Source organism: Engystomops pustulosus, chromosome 2 (assembly GCF_040894005.1).
Source record: "Engystomops pustulosus chromosome 2, aEngPut4.maternal, whole genome shotgun sequence".
NCBI classification, from domain to species: domain Eukaryota; kingdom Metazoa; phylum Chordata; class Amphibia; order Anura; family Leptodactylidae; genus Engystomops; species Engystomops pustulosus.
This window is the reverse complement of record NC_092412.1, coordinates 174,729,612-174,750,503: the sequence shown is the minus strand read 5'-3', so window position 1 is coordinate 174,750,503 and position 20,892 is coordinate 174,729,612. Positions and strand designations below refer to the sequence as shown.

The following is a 20,892-nucleotide window of genomic DNA, read 5'->3' as shown; positions in this document are numbered from 1 at the left end:
ATTGCTCGTACAGTCTCATACTGGCCATAGAAGATCAACAATGCACCTCTTGGCAAAGAACTCTCTGGAAGTAAAATGGTTACTGCACACAAAGATGGCACATGCTCAGCATTATATCTACAAAGGGTCAGGTTGTCAGTGCTCAGACTATACATCACACATTGTATGAATTTGTCTGCACGTCTGTCGTACCAGAAGAAAGCCTCTTCTAAAGTTGATGCACAAGAAAGACCACAAAAAATTTCTGAAGACAGGTAGACCAAGGACATGTGTTGCTGTAACAATTAACTAAAATCTGACAAGAGCACAATAAAATGATTTGGTTCAGACAGTGTCAGCCGTGTGTGATAACAACCAGGTGAGAAGTACAGACACAAGTGTGTCTTGCCTATAGTTGAGCATGGTGGTTGGAGTGTCAGGTTTGTGGCTGCATGAGTGTTGCTGGCTGTTGAGAGCTACAGTTTACTGATGGAACCACAAATTTAAACATGTACAGTAGTGTGACATACTGAAAAGTATGATCCCCTCCCTTTGAAACTGATGACCCATGCTTTGCTAAAGAAACTGAGGCCAAAGGTGCTGAACTTGACAAGCTTGTCCCCATTTGAGTTACTGTGGGGCATCAAAGGTACGGAGCATCCATTCCTCCAACATCCGCCAGCTCTGCTAAGTCTCATCTGATAGCACACCCTAGCACAGATTTGTTTCCAATCCCATGAGAATATAGAAACAATAATACAGAACACATATATTGAATTCTCAGAAGCGATTCAAACTCATTAAAGTCTCCATAAATAATGGCGTTTCAGTCAAATTTTGATTTATTAGGAAGAAAGCAGTGTTCAGTGAAAGAAGATTCCAGGAGCAACCTGTGACGCTGTAGTGAACTCAATGCCCAAGAGTGTTAATGCAGTTATGCAAAATAGACACTTTGGAAAAAATTTGGTCATATGCAATTGGTGTCGTCACTTTTATTTTGTCAGCAATTTATCTATTAATGGTTGTGTGAATTTATGTTGAGGCCCCACCAAATGTACACTGTATATTTTTTGTTCTACATTTTATGAAAATGTTATATTTTGGAATTGATCCGAGAAAATATATTTCCCAAAATATGAGGTTGGCACATACTTTTGTTAAATACTGTAGCTTTGTCATAAAATACTTTTCTGACAACAGCTTTCACGCTTGCTCAAATGGTGTCCCTTTTATCATGTCAAGATCTATGGCGAATATGGAAGTGACTTTTTTTTTTAATCTGCAACTTTGAAGGGCAATTCCCATGAGATTAGCAGACTCTTAGGTGGTTGAAATCTGCAGAATCATTGTACATGGCTGTGCTGGGCTGTTCCCATAAAAGTGAATAGCTGAATAGTATAACGGAATTAGCGTACTGGAACGAGCGACATCGTTCAGTAGTTGTGATAACAGTATAGCTCATTTTGCTACACGGTTTCCACAAGACAGCCATGTTGGAGATGGGAATTACCCTTTATATACTGTTATTTACCTACATAATCTGTGTGGCATTCATTGGTAAAAATGTGAGCAGTGTTGTAGGGCTATTGTCTCTAATGCTGCATCAAAGCAATGTCAGAAGTGATCTTTACAGGAGAAATAGGAAGTTTATGTGTTGCCTGTGAAAAAAGTAAGCATCTCAAAAATTTAACCTAGCAACAGAAAAATAATAGCAATATAAAAGAAAAACCTCCAGGTGCAACTCACTGGAATTTGCTCCATACACAGCAGCTTGATGTGCGTCAATGATTTAATGTAAATGACTTGAGATCATCTCTGTATAACAAGAAACACAACTCTGCTATTAAATATGGGGCGCTTTAGACAGGACCAGTCCACTTGATTGTCCCACCCAAGTCTCTTGACTGTAACATCAGGGTTATTTATCAATTGAAGATTTCATAATTCTTAGAAAAAACATAAAAAAAACACTGTTTATTTCACAGAACGGAACACGCAATCAAACCCAGTCAGTCAACAGGAGAGCTTAAACACGTTGGAAAAGGACCAAGAAGAAATGGAGGAGAGGATTACTCTAAAGTGTCAGAAATAATACTTGCTCTTCACATGCCAGAGTCATAGCGGTCTATGAAGTTATGTAGTTCTTGCACACATAGTCCTGCCATCTCCTGTAAGCTGGAGTGCAGGGCGCTTGTCACTGCAGCCTCAATAGATGGGTCCTTTTTAAGTAATGTACTGGCAACAAATGCAAAAGTCTTGCAGTCTTGAGCAAAGGCCTGGAAAGAAAGAATAGTGGTGAAAGGGCAATAAAAAGCCACATGACTGACAAAAGTAGGCATCTGCATATGAGAAATAGGAACATATTTTTCATATCTGAGAATATGCGAGTTTGTAATCAGCATTCCCTGCAGTTGTCACCATCCCATAAAGTGGATTGGAAAAGTATGCATGCTCACGTACTTTTCTTCATTTTAAAACAGAACAGACCCAAACTTAAAGGACATCTACTGCAAAGATGAAATACTGTATTAAAATGACACCTATGGAGCCTGGAACCTCTCAGGCTCATTTGCATACAGTCCTTCATCCTGGTTGTAGATACCCTTGTAGATGCATATGCATTCAGACCCTCTTTACACCAATACCCTTAAATAAAATCATGCATGTCCAATCACCTCTAAAAATCACATAATTGATGAAAATTGTACCTACTAGGGTTCACTGATGAATCCAAATGTATATCAATAAATCAATACTTTCATGGTGAAAACGGTTCAATACTAGGACAGCTTGACGTGCAATACTCTATGGCTGCGTCCACACATGGCGTTTACATTGCGTTTTGAAATGTAATATAAGAGCTGAGGAGATCTGACCAAGTACATAGCTGTGAACATTTACAAACATTAACTCTATGTTAACAAACCATGCATTAAGCTGTAAACACAATTTTCTCACCTTCTCAGCCGCTGTATTGCATTTCAAAACGAAATGTAAACGCCACATGTGGACGCAGCCTCCAGGGTCACACAGTACTACGTGGCCGAGCTGCTTATTCTGATGTCCTCAGGGGAGGTTATCGGCTCTAACTGCTAGGTTGCAATCACATGTTGCAGTTAAAACTACATGATAATCTATTTTGAGAAGCTTTTAGGTGCAGTTTCTCATCTTAAAACAGGAAATATATTAACTGCCATCTTACTGGCAGTGCCTGCAGGCATCTCTGGGGATCCGATCGGACCCCAGAGATGCCATAGCAACGATAGGCGCCCCCAAAACGGCTCCGATGACGTCACACACTCCATCTAACAGGCACTGCTGGCAGGCAGCCCTGGGATCCTGGTATCGAAGATGGCGTGGAGGGGCGATTGTGGGGGAGAGACCCCTAGAAGGCAGTATAAATGCCGCGGACACGCCCGCCATTGGAGCCCTTTACGATCGCAGGTGTTACACTGGGGTGTCGGCTGTTAATTGCAGCCAGCACCCGTGTATCTGATGCCGGGTCGGCTCTTTATGGAAAGACTAGAATATTAAATACAGTCACTGCAAAGCACAATTTATTACGCAGAAAACAAGCCCTTACACTGCCCTCTAGTTATAGATTTTTGAATGTGGGGATTGAAAAGTGGAAACACAAAAACTAAAAAGGGTCAAGTACTTAAAGGGGTTAATAATAGAATAGTGGGTTATCTAAACAGTCATCTCTGACCATTACACCCAGGCCTTGTCAATAGACCTTCTTTCCCTCTCTATCTTTAAACCCGCCCCAACTCTTAGCTATTAAGAACATTAGAGGTTAGGCATTTTTCCGTATGATAAATATAATTAAGAGACTCATCCCCTTTATATCTCTCCTCTCCGTTATGTCCCCCTACGCCTTAACTATTGTAATACAGATGTACTTTTGCTTCTCATTTATTCAGAAAGCTTATATGTACACAAAGCTTTTATTCATCTGTATTCATTGTTACACTGTACAATATTCTAATTATGTGACGCTCCCAACAAAGCTTTTATAATAAACCCCCCCAAATTTATTATTAATAGAATAGTGTACATACTGTATACTAAAAAAAGCACTGAATCAAATCAATTATGAATCATACATTTATACAGAAACACAGTTGGTAAAAATTTAGGGCAGAGGTTGAACATGCTAAAAGAATGGATCAAAATATTCAGGTCTACAACCTGACTTATGCCTGACGAGCCTTGTCCTACATTTCTGACAGGCTTGGAAGCTATCCTCAAGTTTGCATGCCTCCTGTTGGTAAACAGTGCTACTCAAGCAATTCTTTTCACCCTCAAAAATTGAGTCTTTGGACCCCCCACCTTCCAGGGTTCTGGGTGACTGCTTTCACAGTAAAAGCAAGTTGGTAGCAGTGGGTTGACTTTATAGGGTACTATTAATGGTTGATTTATTTAATTTAAAGGAGACTCACCCCTTCAAGCTGTTCTTTTCTTGCCAAGATGAAAGCTGTACGCAGTTCTCGTGCAGTTTCAGGTAGTTTACAATTTACAGCTGACCCCAAGTGCTCTTGCTCACTGGTGCTGGCAGATATGTTAGACTCTGATGCTGTATCTCCCCAACAGCCCTGTAATACAATGAACATACAGTATTGGTCCCATTTACAATCTAGAAATTTCGAGGAGGAGGAAAAAAAAAAAAAAAAAAAAAAAAAAAAAAATCAAACCAGCCCCCCCCCCGCCCCCCCATAACACACTTCTGAGTAAAGGTAAAATGTTATTTAAAATGGTTCTTAGAGCATGCGTCTGGCTGCAGAGATTTAAAGCACCAGTATGAACAATAATAAAATGCCACGTCCACTATCACTGGAGGAAAAAGGTGAAAGGCTGCATTCACACTGACATGTAGCCGCGCCGGGGGGAGCGCCGCTCACCCCCACCAATCTCCGTAGGAATATATGCCACACGCGTCGTATTTTGGCGAAAGATAGGACATGTCCCATCTTTCCATGGGCTACGGAACGGTAAGGCTCACACCCGTACGGCGCCCTGCGCCTATTGCCGGCTACGGGGGACGTATATAGGCTGTATACACATCAGCCGTATATATATATATATATATACATACATATATACACATACACACACATCCCCCATACGAGAGTGTGAATATAACCTTATCTGATAATCTGATTCCTGACTTCCAAGTTAATTTGTAAATCCAGTAAACTGTTTTTCTTCAAATTTAAAAAGCGTAATATCTACTTTGAAAATTTTTATTTTTTTCAAACTAGGATAAATCTTAGAGCAAAATCACATTTTAAAGTAAAGCAAATTTAGGGATAAATACCAATAAAGGGATCTGAAGAGTCTTTTCCAGGCGGTGTTCATCTTTATCCTGGTTGCTGTGCATTCTCTTTCCCACAAATAATTCTTCATCTCTTTGTTGCGCACCAATGCCAACATCTTTCTCCTCCGAATGGGCTCTTTTTCCAGGATTCACACTTGTATAAAGTTCTTCTGTCTTTGTAGCTTGCTCACTTGAAAGAGCGTCCTAAAGAATCATAACTGATTAACACTGCAACGCAAATCAAACAGTCTAATAAATAGTGAAATATTATTGTATTCCATAAGTTTTACTAGCCAAAGAAAAAGTTACCTGGCAGAAAAGTCCCTATTTTGTTTAAAGTATCCCTGCTGACAACAGGCTCTTTTCTGAAACCCCAGACAATAAATCTACCAATTTGTAATTAAATTTATCATTACACATCTAAGTATGTATGTTAGTATGAATGAATTTATAAACCTTAGAGAACCATTTTTAAAAAAAACTAGAAGCACAAGGATGTGCTGGAGTTGCCCTGGCAATGACACCCAGAAAATAGGCATAATTATGTCATTAACTGGTTCACGACCACCCACCGTCTATTCCCGGCGGGCGGCGGGTCCCACTGCATGGAGATGGTTCACGGGCTGAGCCCTCTCCATAGCCGGTAAGTCTTTGCTGCACATTCTCAAATGTCGCAAAAAATGACACCACCCATGGCTCCGTATAACAAAGTATAAAAAAAAAAAAGTTATTAGCACCAGAAGATGGCAAAACTTAAAAAAAAAAATTTTGTACAGCAGGTATTTTTGACCCCCTTAGATATCTTGACATCCATTTTTGGAATATTATGACGAAGTTTTTGTTTCAGTTTCTTAAAAGAATAGATAATTACAGAATTTCCTAGCGGTCTGTAACCTTTTTTTCTAGCTCCTTCCATACACATATATATACATATACATATATATATATATATATATATATATACATATATATATACACATATATATACACATATATATATACATATATATATACATATATATATACATATATATATACATATATATATATATATATATATATATATATATATATATATGCACTGGGTGAACAAAAAAAGAGGAATTGAAGGCATAAAATGTCTTGTACCGCAAAAGCACATGGTATTTAAATGTTTAACAGCCATCATCAGTGTCAGCAAGAGTCGGCAAAACATTAACCCTGTATGGAGACTTAAAAAGGAGGGCAAATTCCATACCTGCTAGTTTTAGACCTTGCTCATTGAGAAAATTGGGCGTTTCAGACATTAAGTATAAGCCATATATTTCATGAGGTAGTTGATTGGGGAGGGGAAAAAAAAATAGGCCAGAATGATTTAAATTGGCACACAAAACACTCCAAATCCAGGAAAGGATTATAGACCTGTTTTTGACTGTCTAAATATGTGCCAATAATTGTACCAAAAACAGGTCTAAAATCAATATAAATGTATTGAACCTGTCAGGAACCATAAGCCATACCCACATTAGGAGGGTAAAAGATAAGAAACCTTGCTCTAAGTGGCAACAACACTCTGCACCATTTTTGTATAATTAACATATTACAAAGCATCAAACTTATGCCCTCCACTGAGTCTAATGGCCACAGACTGTTTAGTTAGACAACTCATAGCTACTGAATTCAAGCCACAGTACACTGTGAAGAATGCAAAACATGGAGAAGCATAATGGTTATGGATATTTCTCATACTTTGGAGTTGGACCGATGTATTGCTTGCCAAGCACCATAGAATATAATTTGAATATATCAAAACATATTAGGTCATATTAGGTCATATTGCCTAAGGGCGATGCCACACGTGGAGCTTTTGGTCCGTTTTAGAGCATCTGTTTTTTGGCCGTTTACCATGCGTTTGGCTGCTTAGAACCTGTTTATCAGTTAAGATAACCAGAAAAAAAAAGGTCAAAAACAGTTTAAAAAGGCTTGCGGTTTCAAAACATGACTGAAAATGCAATTGAATGTGTTGTGCTCCTAGTGCAGTGTATATGGAAATAAATACGAGGAATGAGCTTTTTTTCCTCAGTTGTTTAAAACGGTTATTATGCGTTAACAACTGCAAAAATGTGGTGTATTTTTAGGATGATTTCCAGATTAGACACTTTATTGTGAAGTTAGTCAGAACTAAAAACAAATACTACACAGACAATTCCATTACATACCTCTTTGCTGGATTCTGTGATCTCCATCTTTAAGTCACAGGCAGAAATTGCTTCATCTTTATGTTCATTTGGTGGGGTTGTGATTTCTACCATCACATCTTCTTTCTTAAAACCCTCTAGCTCTGTAATATCCTGTGATGGTTTTGCAAATTCTGACTTGACTTGTAGTTCAGAGCTTTTCGATTTTGATTGCGTTTCACTTTCGTCCTTTAATACAAGTAAAATACTTCTTATAATCATGAAAATAACTGTAGTGAAAATTAAGATGGAAAGTTAGTAAAACGTCTTACCTCACTTACGCCTGGCGTTACAATAGTGCGAACAGGATTATGGTTCACTACAACGGAAAGAAGATAAAATGGCACTTTTTCCAATATCTTTATTTGTTTTCAGTGAAAATCAACAGTCATAAAATTTGCCATAAGTTGTTGCATACTCAGCTGGTAATCTTTGGACAGCATGTTGTGACAGTAAAAATAACCATGCTCACTCTCTTCAGTGCTGTTTGGGCTTTCAGAACGAAACACTGGTTTTCCATACTGAACTTTCACAAGACATTTTTAATTAAACCATTTATGCAGATCCTCATACAATATTAAAAAAAACAAAAAAAAAACAAACAAACTAAAATGATTCTGCTGGTCAGTATTATTAATATTTAAAGTTTTGCTAGTAGCAAAATAAAAAAATAAAACCTTATTATAACAATGAAAATGCCAGGATGTTACAGACAATGTGCTGAAAAATGCCACCTCGGTTTATACAAGAGTACATAAAAAAAAAAAAAAATTTACATACTCACCTTCTACATCTTGTTGCAAGATAAAGTTGAGACTGTATAAAGTGAAATACCACAATACACACCACTCAGGCTACTAATATAATATATGTGTATTGGTCACTCTAGGTTCTGGTGATTGTAGATTTTTTTAAAAAAATCTATTTTTTGTAGTGTTATTCACATTATAATTTTAAAGAGAATAAATAAAGATAACATTTTTATATACACACAAGTGTTCTGTCTTGACCAATGGGTCGCAGGGAGGCCATTTTTATAAAATTACCCAGAAATAAATGTGGAACCAGTCAAAATACTGTATATACCGGCATATAAAACGACTTTTGAAGACTGAAAAATCTTCAGTCTGGTCTGGGGTCGTCTTATACGCCGGTAATGTTTCTTCTCACCTTTCTCGCGATCCACTGAAGCTCCGCTGCTACACTCCGGCCGCCGGTGACAGCTCCGTGGGTGCCGGCGTCGCAGAGAATATGACGTCGGCACGCGGCTGACGTCTTATTCTGTGAGCCGCCAGCGCTCAATGAGCTGTCACCGCCGGCCGGAGTGTAGCAGCGGAGCTTCGGTGGATCGCGGGAAAGGTGAGAAGCTGTTGTATTAATTTAATGCCGGAATATACAGTACATTCCTCCCTATTTTTTTTCCATGTCTCTATCTCCTGATTTTTCTCTTTCATTTTCTATCTTCCTGTCTGTAGGTCAGACACTACTCGATAACAACTTTGCTCTTTAGTACTTGGCAGATTAGCAGATTGGAGGTGTGGGTATTGTGTCCAATGAAGGTCCACAAAAGGTCAATGGTTTCATATGGAAGACAGATGAATGTATATTACTCGGCGCATCTTGTTAATAATCACGTGAATAATCTCTTTGAAGGAAATCTGAGCCATGGCTTGTACATCCAACAACAAAAAAAATTATACTTTTTACTTTCAGATGTAAAACTTCATTATTAATGTACATTACTTCTTGTGCTGTAACTGTAGTTTCAAAGAATTATTGTTAGGAAGATAAGCCTTATTACCGGTGTTTTGTATGCGTTCGAAAAGGGGTAGTCTTATACGGCGAATATATCTTAAACTCTATATTTTAACAGGAAAGTAGGGGGGGGTCGTCTTATACAATGGAATATACGCTTCTGTTATATATCCACGCTTCTGTTTTTGGAAGATACTTTGGCAATGGCATTAATTAATGCAAATAATATTACACAGTATTCTCGTGGTCTTGGATTTTACGGATTTCTTTGTACGCCCCAAATGACATGTCTACTTATTCTTTGGGTGGGCACGATTACGGGGATACCAAATTTGTATAGGTTTTATAATGTTTTCATACATTTACAAAAATTAAAACCTCTTGTACAAAAAAATTATGGGGATTTTGCCGTCTTCTGGCTGTAATAACTTTTTTATACTTTGGTGTACGGAGCTGTGGGTGGTGTCATTTTTTTGCGGATTTTGATTATGTTTACAATGTTATCATTTTTAGGACGGTGTGACCTTTTCATCACTTTTCATAGAATTTGTATTTTTTTTTTTAAAAAAGTGGCATTTTCGACTTTGGGCGCGATTTTCCGTTACGGGGCTAAGCACACTGAAAAACAGTTATCATATTTTTATAGATCGGGCATTTTCTGATGCGGCAATACCTAATGTGTTTATGATTTTTACTGTTTATTTATATTTACATCAGTTCTAGGGAAAGGGGGGTGATTTGAGTTTTTAGGTTTTGTTATTTATTTATTTTTTAACTTTTTTATTTTTCAGACTCCCTAGGGTACTTTAACCCTAGTTTGTCTGTATGATCGTATCATATACTGCCATACTACAGTATACGGGGATTTTACTCCTCACACATTACAATGTGCTAGTAGCACATTGAAATGCATGGGTTAACCCGAAGTAGCCTCGGGTCTTCGGAAGACCCGAGGCTACCATGGCGACGGATTGCCTCTCCCCGATGACATCACGGTTAGAGACTGTCCACTCATGAATAAGCTGGACAGCTTGAATATGATTATGACTTATTGGACATCTCACAGGTCATTTGCATACAGCTTTAGGACCTCATTGTTTAAGTTTACAGGCATGAAGAGAGACAATGCAGGGATAAAGGCAATGCCTTCTAATGGCAGTTTAGGGGGTTAATATTCCTGACGGGTCCTCTTTAAGAATGAAACAAATGTTTTTCCCCATAACCTGTGATATTTTTTTCTCTCCAGAGTCCGCCATAACAACCTGATGCGGCAGAGAGTTCCATAGTCTCACTGGTCTTATAGTAAAGAACCTTTGTCTATGTTGATGGTAGAATCTCCTCTCCTCTAGGCGTAGAGGATGCCCCCTTGTCCTGGTCACAGGCCTAGGTATAAAAAGATCCTGTACTGCCCGTTCAGATATTTGTACATTGTAATGAGGTCTCCCCTCAGTTGTCTTTTTTCTAAAATAATAATAACTAAATAAGTATTACTCCCCTATTCCCCTAACAATATTGGTTGCTCTCCTCTGCACCCGTTTCTGTTCTACTATGTCCTTTTTATACACTGGTGCCCAAAACTGTACACAATATTCCATGTGTGGTCTGAACAGTGATATGCATAAGGGAAAAACTGTCATTATCATGAGACTCTATTCCTCTCTTGATACATCCCATAATTTAGAAGCAGCTGCCGCCTGGCTCTGGTCACTAAAATTAAGTTAACCCATTCACTAATATCCCCAAGTATTTTTCAGCTCCAGTTTTACCAAGTAATTGACTGTTTAGAACATAATTATACATTTTGTTTCCATGTCTCAAGTGCACAACTTTACATTTAACTACATTAACCATTTCTCTACCCACTCCTCAAGCCTCCACAAAGCTCTCTGTAATGCTAAACTATTGACCTCAGAATTAATTACTTAACACAGCTTAGTATCATCTGCAAATATTGAAACTCGACTCCGTAAACCCACTACAAGGTCATTAACCCCTTCCCGACGGGCGCCGGGTCCCGGTGCATGGAGAGGGCTATAGTAAAATAGTAAAAAGTAAAAATAAAAAAAAAAAAGTTGAAAAAAAAATTATAAAAAAACCTAAAAATTCAAATCACCCCCCTTTCCCTAGAACGGATATAAAATATAAATAACCCCTTAACGCTCTGCGCCGTAGCTCTACGGCGCAGAGGTATAAGGAGTGTATGAAGAGGGCTCACGGGCTGAGTCCTCTTCATACAAAGGTGGGGGTTTTTGCATATTGCAGAAAACCCCCACTGCTAATAACCGCGGTCGGTGCTTGCAACCCCTCCGTTGCCGCTGGCAAAGTCGCCGGCGGCATTTAAAAGACGGCTGCGCGAGGGCGCCGCCATCTTTGTTACGATCGCCGTGCCCCCGAACGTCATCAGGGGGCAGCGATCGGTTGCCATGGTAGCCTCGTTTCTTCGTTTGACCCGGTTGCCATGGTAGCCTCGTTTCTTCGTTTGACCCGAGGATACATGGCTTCTGCATATCCATTACAATGAGCCTGTGGCTCATTGTAATGTATAGTGTGCAGAAATGCCATATACTGCGATACAGAAGTATTGCAATATATGGTAGGTCTGACCATCTAGGATTAATGTACCCTAGATGGTCTAAAAAATAGTGGAAAAAAAAAAAAAAAAAAGTTTAAAAAATAAAAAAAATTATTAAAATATTAAAAATTCAAATCACCCCCCTTTCCCTAGAACGGATATAAAACATAATAAACAGTAAAAATCAGACGCATTAGGTATCAGGCTAAAACGCCTGATCTATCAAAATATAAAAACTGTTACGGCCGGCGGTGACCTCCGAGACGGGAAATGGCGCCCAAATGTCCGAAATGCAACTTTTACACCTTTTTACATCACATAAAAAAATTGAATAAAAAATTATCAATATGTCGCACAGACCTCAAAATGGTTATCAATGAAAACTTTGGCTCATTTCGCAAAAAATGACACCTCACACAGCTCCGTGCGCCAAAGTATGAAAAAGTTATTAGCTTCAGAAGATGGCAAAAAATTTTTTTTCTTTTTTGTACACATTCGTTTAATTTTTGAAAATGTATTAAAACACAATAAAACCTTTATAAAAATTTGGTATCACCGCGATCGCACCGAACCAAAGAATAAAGCTGAGGTGTTATTTTGAGTGCACAGTCAAAGTCGTAAAAACTGAGCCCACAAGAACGTGATGTACGTGCGTTTTTTAAAAATTTTTTCCACATTTGGAATTTTTTTCAGCTTCGCAGTACACGGCATGTTAAAATAAATAACATTACAGGAAAGTTACATTTGTTACACACAAAATAAGCCCTCACACAGGTCTGTACACGTAAAAATGAAAAAGTTATGGATTTTTGAAGGTGGAGAGCGAGAAATGAGCGAAAAAACCCTGCGTCCTTAAGGGGATAAACAGTAAAAATCATAAACACATTAGGTATCGCCGCCTCCGAAAATGCCCGATCAAAATATACTAAAGTTTTTTCAATGCGTTTAACCCCGTAACGGAAAATAGCGTCCAAAGTCGAAAATGGCATTTTTTTGCCATTTTGAAAAATATAAAAAAAAAATCATAAAGAGTGATCAAAAGGTCGCACAGTCCCAAAAATTATAGCAATGAAAACGCCATCAAAATTCGCAAAAAAATGACACTACCCACAGCTCCGTACACCAAAGTATGAAAAAGTTGTTGGCGCCAGAAGATAAAAAAAAAAAAATATTTTGTACAAGATTTTTTATTTTTTTAAATGTATGAAAACATTATAAAACCTATACAAATTTGGTATCCACGTGATCGTACCGACCCAAAGAATAAAGTAAACATGTCAATTGGGAAGCAGAGTGAAGGGGTTAATAAAAATATTAAAAAGAAGTGGCCCCAATACTGTTCCCAGAGGTACTCCACTGGTAACGTCAACCCAATCTGAGAATGTGCCATTAACCCCTTCCCGACATTTGACGTAATAGTACTGCATGGTGGGAGGTGCGTTCCCGCAAAATGCAGTACTATTACATCAAACTTCTGGCCCCGGCTCCTGAACAAAGTCGGGGCCAGAAGCTGCGGGTGTCGGCTATATGTTATAGCCGACACCTGCCTCTAACACCCGCGATCGGAGATTTCTCCGATCGCGGGTGTTAACCCCTAACACGCCGCGACCGCGGCGTGTCAGGGGCATTTAACCGGGAATCGGACCCCCCCACGGCGCTTACCGGGGGGGGGGGGGGGGGGTCCGATCGCAGCCCCGGGACTGCCAGTGCCCGGGGCTGCTCGAACCTCCTTCGGGAGCCTTCTGGCAGGACCCAGCTGTAACACACTGAGCATGAGCAACTTGCTCAGTGTGTTACATTACACAGTGTAATACATCTGTCTCACGGTCCGTCTCACAGTGCTTAGTTCATACAGAACCCAGGGTGTTTTTTTTGGTCTATAATCCTGCAACAACTGAGGTTTCGACCAAAGTAAGCCTTTCGAGAAAGCATAATGATCATTTTTTGGAGATCACCTGGCACCCAAATTTCCTAAGAATATGGAGTATGTTCAAAGTGCGATTGGCTACCTATTCCTGAGACTCATCCACAACCAGAAAGTTGTCCAGATATGGAGAATGATCCTGTACTCACTGAGATTTCAAGGAGGAGTGCCTTGAAGTGAATATCATGGTTGGCAAACTTTATTTTGTGCACCCCAAATTGTTCTATTTTTAACATTTGACTTTTTAACAGTTTAAAATCTATGTTTGTCCTGAAAGAAAGAGATTTGAGTAGCAGCATTTACACGTGGTGTTAACAACTCACTTTCATCATGTTTATGTAAACATTTAAACATAATTTGTGAAAAATTGTTAACATGATGGAAACGCAATTTTAATGCAACACGTGAACACAGAAACTGAATAAATATGAATGCCACACTTGCAATTTTTACATTTGCAATAATTTGAGTATGTGGATGTAACATTTAAAAATTAGTAGAAGTTCAAGGGCTACGATAACTTACAGTGGCTTGCAAAAGTCAACAAATCTTATCACAAGTGACTATTAACTGCTTGAAGACAGGACAAGATAAGTCAATGCACAATGCTGCAAACTCCCATTGCTAATACCTATGATCGGTGCTAGCAGATGTGCAAAATCCGCATACCCTCCCATATTGAGTACAGGTGGTCCCCTACTTAAGCACACCCGACTTACAGACAACCCATAGTTACAGACAGACCCCTCTGACCTCTGGTGAAGCTTTCTGAATGCTTTACTATAGTCCCAGACAGCAATAATCAGCTGTAAAGTGTCTGCAATGAAGCTTTATTCATAATCCTTGGTCCCATTACAGCAAAAAATGTTTAAACTCCAGTTGTCACTGGGGCCAAATTTTTTTTTGTCTGGGTCTACCATTATAAAATAAACAGTTTCGACTTGCATACAAATTCAACTTAAGAACAAACCTCCAGACCCTATCTTGTACGTAACCCGGGGACTGCCTGTATATGGTAGGATCAAACAGACAACCTAGGGTTTAAGTATTCTAGAAAGGCCCAAAAATATAAAAACAACCCCTAAAAATTCAAATCACCCCACCCCCTTTCGCTACAACTGATATAAACAATAAAAATCCTAAACACGTAAGGTATTGCCGCATTCCAAAATGTCCAATCTATCAAAATATGTTAATAGTTACCGTATTCCCGGCGTTTAACCCTGTGACAGAAAATAGCCCCCAAAGTTGAAAATGCCACTTTTTAGCCATTTTGCAAAATATAAGAAATTCAATAAAACGTGATTAAAATGCCGTACAGTCCTCAAAATTGTAACAATTAAAAACACCATTAAAAGTCACAAAATTACACCAGCCACAGCTCCATACACTGAAGTATAAAAAAAAGTTATAAGCACCAGAAGATGGCAAAATGAAGAATTTTTTTTGTACAGGTGGTTTTAATTTTTGTAAATGCATGAAAACATTTTAAAACCTATACAAATATGGCATCTCTGTGATCGTACCGACAAAGAATAAAGTAGAAATGTCATTTATGGTGCACAGTGAAAGCTGTAAAATCTAAGCCCACAACAAAATGGTGCAAATGCGGTTTTTCATCATTTTCACTGCATTAACAATTTTTCTCCCGCTTTCCAGTATACGGCATGGAATATTAAATACCGTCACTATGAATTGCAATTTGTTACGCAGAAAACAAGCCCTCATACATCTCTTTATATGGAAAAATAAAAAAAAGTGATAGATTTTTGAAGGTGGGCCTGGTTGTTAACCCCTTAACGCCGAAGCCACTTTTCACCTTCCAGACACGCCCATTTTTTCAAATCTGCCCTGTGTCACTATAAGTTGTTATAACTTCGGAATGCTTTAACATATCTAAGTGATTTTAAAATTGTTTTCTCGTGACACTTTGTACTTCATGTTAGTTGAAAAATTTTGCATTTATTTATGAGAAAATCAGATATTTGGTGAAAATTTGGAAAAATTCTCGATTTTCAAACTTCAAAATGTTCTACTTTTTCCATACATAGTCATAACCGCAAAAATACTTAATAACTAACATTCACAGAATGTCTACTTTATGTGGACATGGTTTTTTTATGCATACTCTTATTTTTGTAGTATGTTATGGGGCTTTGAAAGTTAGGTGCGATTTTTCACATTTTCATTAATAACGCAAAATCCATCTATTGAGGGACCTACTCAGGTTTCAAATCACTTTGAGAGGCCTAAATAAAAGTAATACCCCATAAATTACCCCATTATAGAAACTACATCCCTCAACGTACGTAAAACTACTTTTATGAAGTTTGTAAACCCTTTAATTGTTTTACAGGGGTTAAAACAAAATCGGATGCCATTTTTAAAGTAAAATTTTTTTGGCTAAATTAATGTGTTTTTCAAAAAATGTACAAATTTTCAGTGGATAAAATTCCAAAACGCTCCACAAAATTTGATACCCAATTCCTCCTGTGTATAACAATACCCCATATGTAGTGGTAACCTGCTGCATGGGCACACGCCTGGGCTTCGAAGGGAAGCTGCGCCATTCAGAGCAGATCATGCATTGTCACTTTTTATTGGCAATTTGGACAATTATAGGGCTTATTTTTTGAGACATGAGATGCACTTTACAAATATTTCATTTTAGTGGGTCATTAGCTTATTGATGAGATTTTATTAACTCTTGAATGTATGCGTGAAAAGAAAATAGTCAATTTCGGTTTACTTTCTTTTCGTATTTTTTTGGGTTCGTACCCCGTACACTAAAAATACTATATTATCTTTATTCTACAGATCACTACGATTACAGGGATACCTCATTTATATAGTTTTTCATTTATTTTTACAATTTTATGGGATAAAAACTAATATAGAGGACATCTCATTTGTTTTTGCATCGCCATCTTTTTGGAGACGTAACTTTAATATTTTTTTGTTGACAGAGCTAGTTTAGGGCTTATTTTTTACGTGTTGAGTTGTTCTTTTCAGTGGTACCATTTTGGCGCACATTACTTTTTTTGATCCCTTTTTAGAACATTTTTGTGCAGAGATTTTATGAAAAATGTACATTTTTTGGCGTGTTTTTCGGGTTTTGTTTTTACGGCGTTCACCGAGCGGGTCCAATAATGTTTCTGAGTTATTGTACAGATTGTTACAGACGCGGTAATACCAAATATGTGGGGGTTTTTGGCGAATTTGTGTTTTTTTCACTTCATTGCATGTGTATAGGGAATATTTGTGTTTAGGGGACTTTAACTTTAATTCTTTTTATTAAAAAATGTTTTTATTTAATGTTTTTAACTTTTTTTATTTACTTTTACATGTAAGCTTGAACAAGCGATCCACTGATCACTTGTTCAAGCTATTCTTCACCTTACACAGTGTAATACAGGTGTATTACACTGTGTAATGTAACACCCTGAGCATGCTGCGCATACTTAGTGTGTTATAGCCGGGTCCTGCCAGAAGGCAGGGACCCGGCACACAGAAGAGGATCGCGCAGCCCCGGGCACTGGCAGTCTGGCAGATTCACTTTAAATGCCCCTAACACGCCGCGGTCAGCGCGACCGCAGCGTGTTAGGGGTTAACACCCACAATCAGTGAAATCTCTGATCGCGGGTGTTAGAGGCGGGTGTCGGCTATAACATATAGCTGACACACGCAGCTTCTGGCGCTGGCTCCGTTCAGGAGCCGGTGCCAGAAGCATGACGGAATAGTACTGCATTTTGCGGGAACGCACCTCCCGCCATGCAGTACTATTACGTCAAATGTCGGGAAGGGGTTAAGGGTTTTGACAAAATAGGGGAACTTAAGCAAGTTTCTGATATATAAGCCTTTTCAAATCTCTTTGAAACGTTTTATGTAAATGTTTTGTAAACTGATTTGTTAACCTTCTAAACATCCTAAAATAAAAGGATGTTTTAAAAATAATTATAACATACATTTACAACCAGATAAAATATGTTAGAAAAAGATAACAAAAAAAAAAAAAAGTTATTACCACAAAGTGATGCATGTCAGAAAATATGGCTTTGTCCTTAACCCCTTACTGACACTTGCCCTACTAGAACGGCACCGGGTCCCGATGCATGGAGAGGGCTCACGGGCTGAGCCCTCTCCATAGCCGCTAAGTCTTTGCTGCATATTGCAGCAAAGACTTACCAGTAACACCCGCTTTCAGTGCTAGCATCTTGCCGCGGATTGTCGCTCCCCTTTACGTCATCGGGGAGCGGTGATCCATCAGCCTTGCGTCTTCCAAAGACCAGAGGCTGTCTTGTTTTAACCCCTTCATTACAATATGCTATCAGCACATTGTAATGAGTGAAGAGGAAAAGCCCCATATACTGTAGTATGGCAGTATATGATAGGATCGATCAGACAACCTAGGGCTAAAGTACCTTAGGGAGTCTGAAAAATAATGAAAGTAAAAATAAAAAAAAGTTTAACTAAAAAACATTAAAATTCAAAAAACACCCCCCCTTTCCCTAGAACTGATATAAATATTATTAAAATGCCCAATCAAAATATAATAACATTTTCACTGCGTTTAACCCCGTAATGGAAAAAGTCCAAAATGTCATTTTGAAAAATATATATATAAAAAAAAATCTATTAAAAAGTGATCAAAAGTTTGCACAGTCCTAAAATTGACAGCAATGAAAATGGCATCAAAAGTCACACAAAAAATGACACCACCCACAGCTCTGTACAGCAAAGATGGCAAAATCAAAATAAATATTTTTGTAGAGGTGGTTTTAATTTTTGTAAATGTATGAAAACATAAATCCTACACAAATTTGGTATCGCCGTGATCGCAACGACCCAAAGAATAAAGTAGACATGTAATTTGTGGTGCACAGTAAAAGCTGTAAAATCCACGCCCATAAGAATACGGTGCAAATGCGGTTTTTCACCATTTTCACTGCATTTGGAATTATTTCCCGCTTCCTGGTGCACGGCATAGAATATTAAATACTGTCACTATGAAGTGCAATTTGTTACGCAGAAAATAAGGGATCACACAGCTCTGTACGAAAAATAAAAAAGTTAGGGATTTTTGAAGGTGGGGAGTGAAAAATAAATGGAAAAAAAAAAAAAAAAAGGCCAGTTCATTAAGGAGTTAAGCTGAAAAAGCCCTCTGTCCCTAAGGTGTTAATCACAACCACTTACCTGTTTTGTTTGTGTATAAATTCAAATGACAGTTTTTTAACCAACTAACTAATTCAGAAGGAAGATATGCATTAAGATATACTATTAAGGTAAACTGACTCCACAAGCAGGAAATGCATCATATAAGTATAGAATATACAGGGTAGGACTGGGATGCCTAGGGTCCACCTGTAAATTCCATTATGGGGGATTAACTTTAAACCACTACATGAAAATATTACCAGACACATAAGGAAATTCCTAAAATGTAGCAAACTACTTGCAGTAGCAATAATCTGCTTTCTAGCTGTTGTCAGTATCCTGCTTACGGTCTGTTCCCTTGACTATATGCCTCAGAGACATGAATATATACCCATATAGTAAGAGACTTCTGCCATTCACTGCTCATGTTGGGGGCCCACCGGTGGATCAACCTGTGGGCCAATCGAAGCCTGAGAATATAACAATCATTTACACATTTCTCTTGCTGTAACTTTTCTTCTTTATGAACAGCAGAGATATAGCAGATATGAAATAAAAAGGGGAAGATGCCTAACAATACCACGACAGCTACATTACCTTCAGAAGTCAAGTCGATTGCTGTGGTTCAGCCTCCGGAATCTCTTCCCACTAAGACTTTATCAGTGAGAGAAGTTGTAGCTAGCCTCTAAATAGCAATGTCTGCTATTCCATTTGATGGTTATCCATGTAATACATGGAATATTAAAGACTGTAACAGCTAACAAAATTCCACAAAAAACATTTCCGCTCACCTTTTTGAGCAGGTTGTGGTGTACTGGTCTTCATTCGAACTTCATTCTCTTTCTTATGTGCCTTAACGGGCTTATGGGAATATTTCCTGTGTGGCGTTTCTGAGTTATTGCCTCGGTATCGTGAAGATTCTCCATGTTCTCTCTGGTAGCCACCACGGTAATAGGATTCCTTATGATATCCACCATCATGACGACACCCTCTGTTGAATGCAGGTTCTCTATGCTCCCGATATTCATTATACATTTGATTTTCCTCATAGTACTCAGGGTAAGAGTGCTCTTGATATTCCACAAATTGATTGTCATTAAAATTTCTATCATTGCATGAGTTTTCATGATATGGTCCATAGCCATCATGCTCTCTGGGGAACAAAATATAGTGATTAACTGAAGTATTACCATTTTTTTAAACTACATATATGGAGTCATGCACATGCATAATTTGTGGCCAGATCACAACAACCAAAAGGTCTATGGTACCTGATTACGGTCTCACCACACCGTGACCTAGCTGAGCAGCTTTCTATGGAGAGGGGAGGGGTGAGGAACACTCACCACTGCTCCCTCGTGCTCGCCAGTTTTACGGCCCAGGAAAGCACACCACCATGTTAATAAGGCACAAGTTGGTGAATTCTCCATCCCTTACCTGCGATCATGGTAGCCTCCTCTGTATGGTCGGGGGCGGTGATTTCGAGATGGTGGAATCTTAAAAGTAAACATAAGGCAAAACAAAAAACATTGGCATTACTATAAATCGCTCCAGTTACACAGAGAAAATTTGGTGGAAGCGGAGAAGACAGAACACAATAGGCTTTCTTAAATAGGTCCTGGTAGCAGAGGGGGGGAGGAATATTTTTTTGCTAACCTATTCGGGCAACTCAGGGAGCTACAGCTAGTGAGCTTATATTGTTCACGTTGTGGTGCATGCACTGTATCTCACCATGCCATGAATGCCCATGCAGCAAATTAGAGAAGGTCCTATTCCCATCCGGAATTTCTCCAGGACGGTCATTTTCAATGAACACATGGCCCGTAACCTGAGGCCTGCAAATTGGACATTGTTGTGTACATGTAGCTGTACTTTTTAAATTGGTTAAAAAGATAAAATAGGTTCTATGCTAAACAAGACCCACCACAATTTAAAATACGCCTTAGGCCAAGTTTACACTAGATTCAGGGCTTTC

The 20,892-nt window shown here is 38.5% G+C and overlaps 1 protein-coding gene across 5 annotated transcripts in view; it reads right to left on the bottom strand.

Moving 5' to 3' along the window:
• Positions 1-1,750: 1,750 nt before the first annotated feature.
• Positions 1,751-20,892, bottom strand: part of LOC140118900 (uncharacterized) — a 34,910-nt gene continuing 15,768 nt past the window's right edge. For all 5 annotated transcript variants that reach the window (XM_072137340.1, XM_072137337.1, XM_072137338.1 and 2 more), the window contains 7 exons: positions 20,355-20,413; positions 19,709-20,070; positions 7,785-7,831; positions 7,495-7,701; positions 5,297-5,500; positions 4,422-4,574; positions 1,751-2,255 (listed from right to left, as the gene is read on the bottom strand). In XM_072137340.1, the coding sequence (XP_071993441.1) occupies positions 2,082-2,255; positions 4,422-4,574; positions 5,297-5,500; positions 7,495-7,701; positions 7,785-7,831; positions 19,709-20,070; positions 20,355-20,413 (1,206 nt within the window). In that variant the 3' untranslated portion in view covers positions 1,751-2,081. The remainder of the gene's footprint in view (positions 2,256-4,421; positions 4,575-5,296; positions 5,501-7,494; positions 7,702-7,784; positions 7,832-19,708; positions 20,071-20,354; positions 20,414-20,892) is intronic.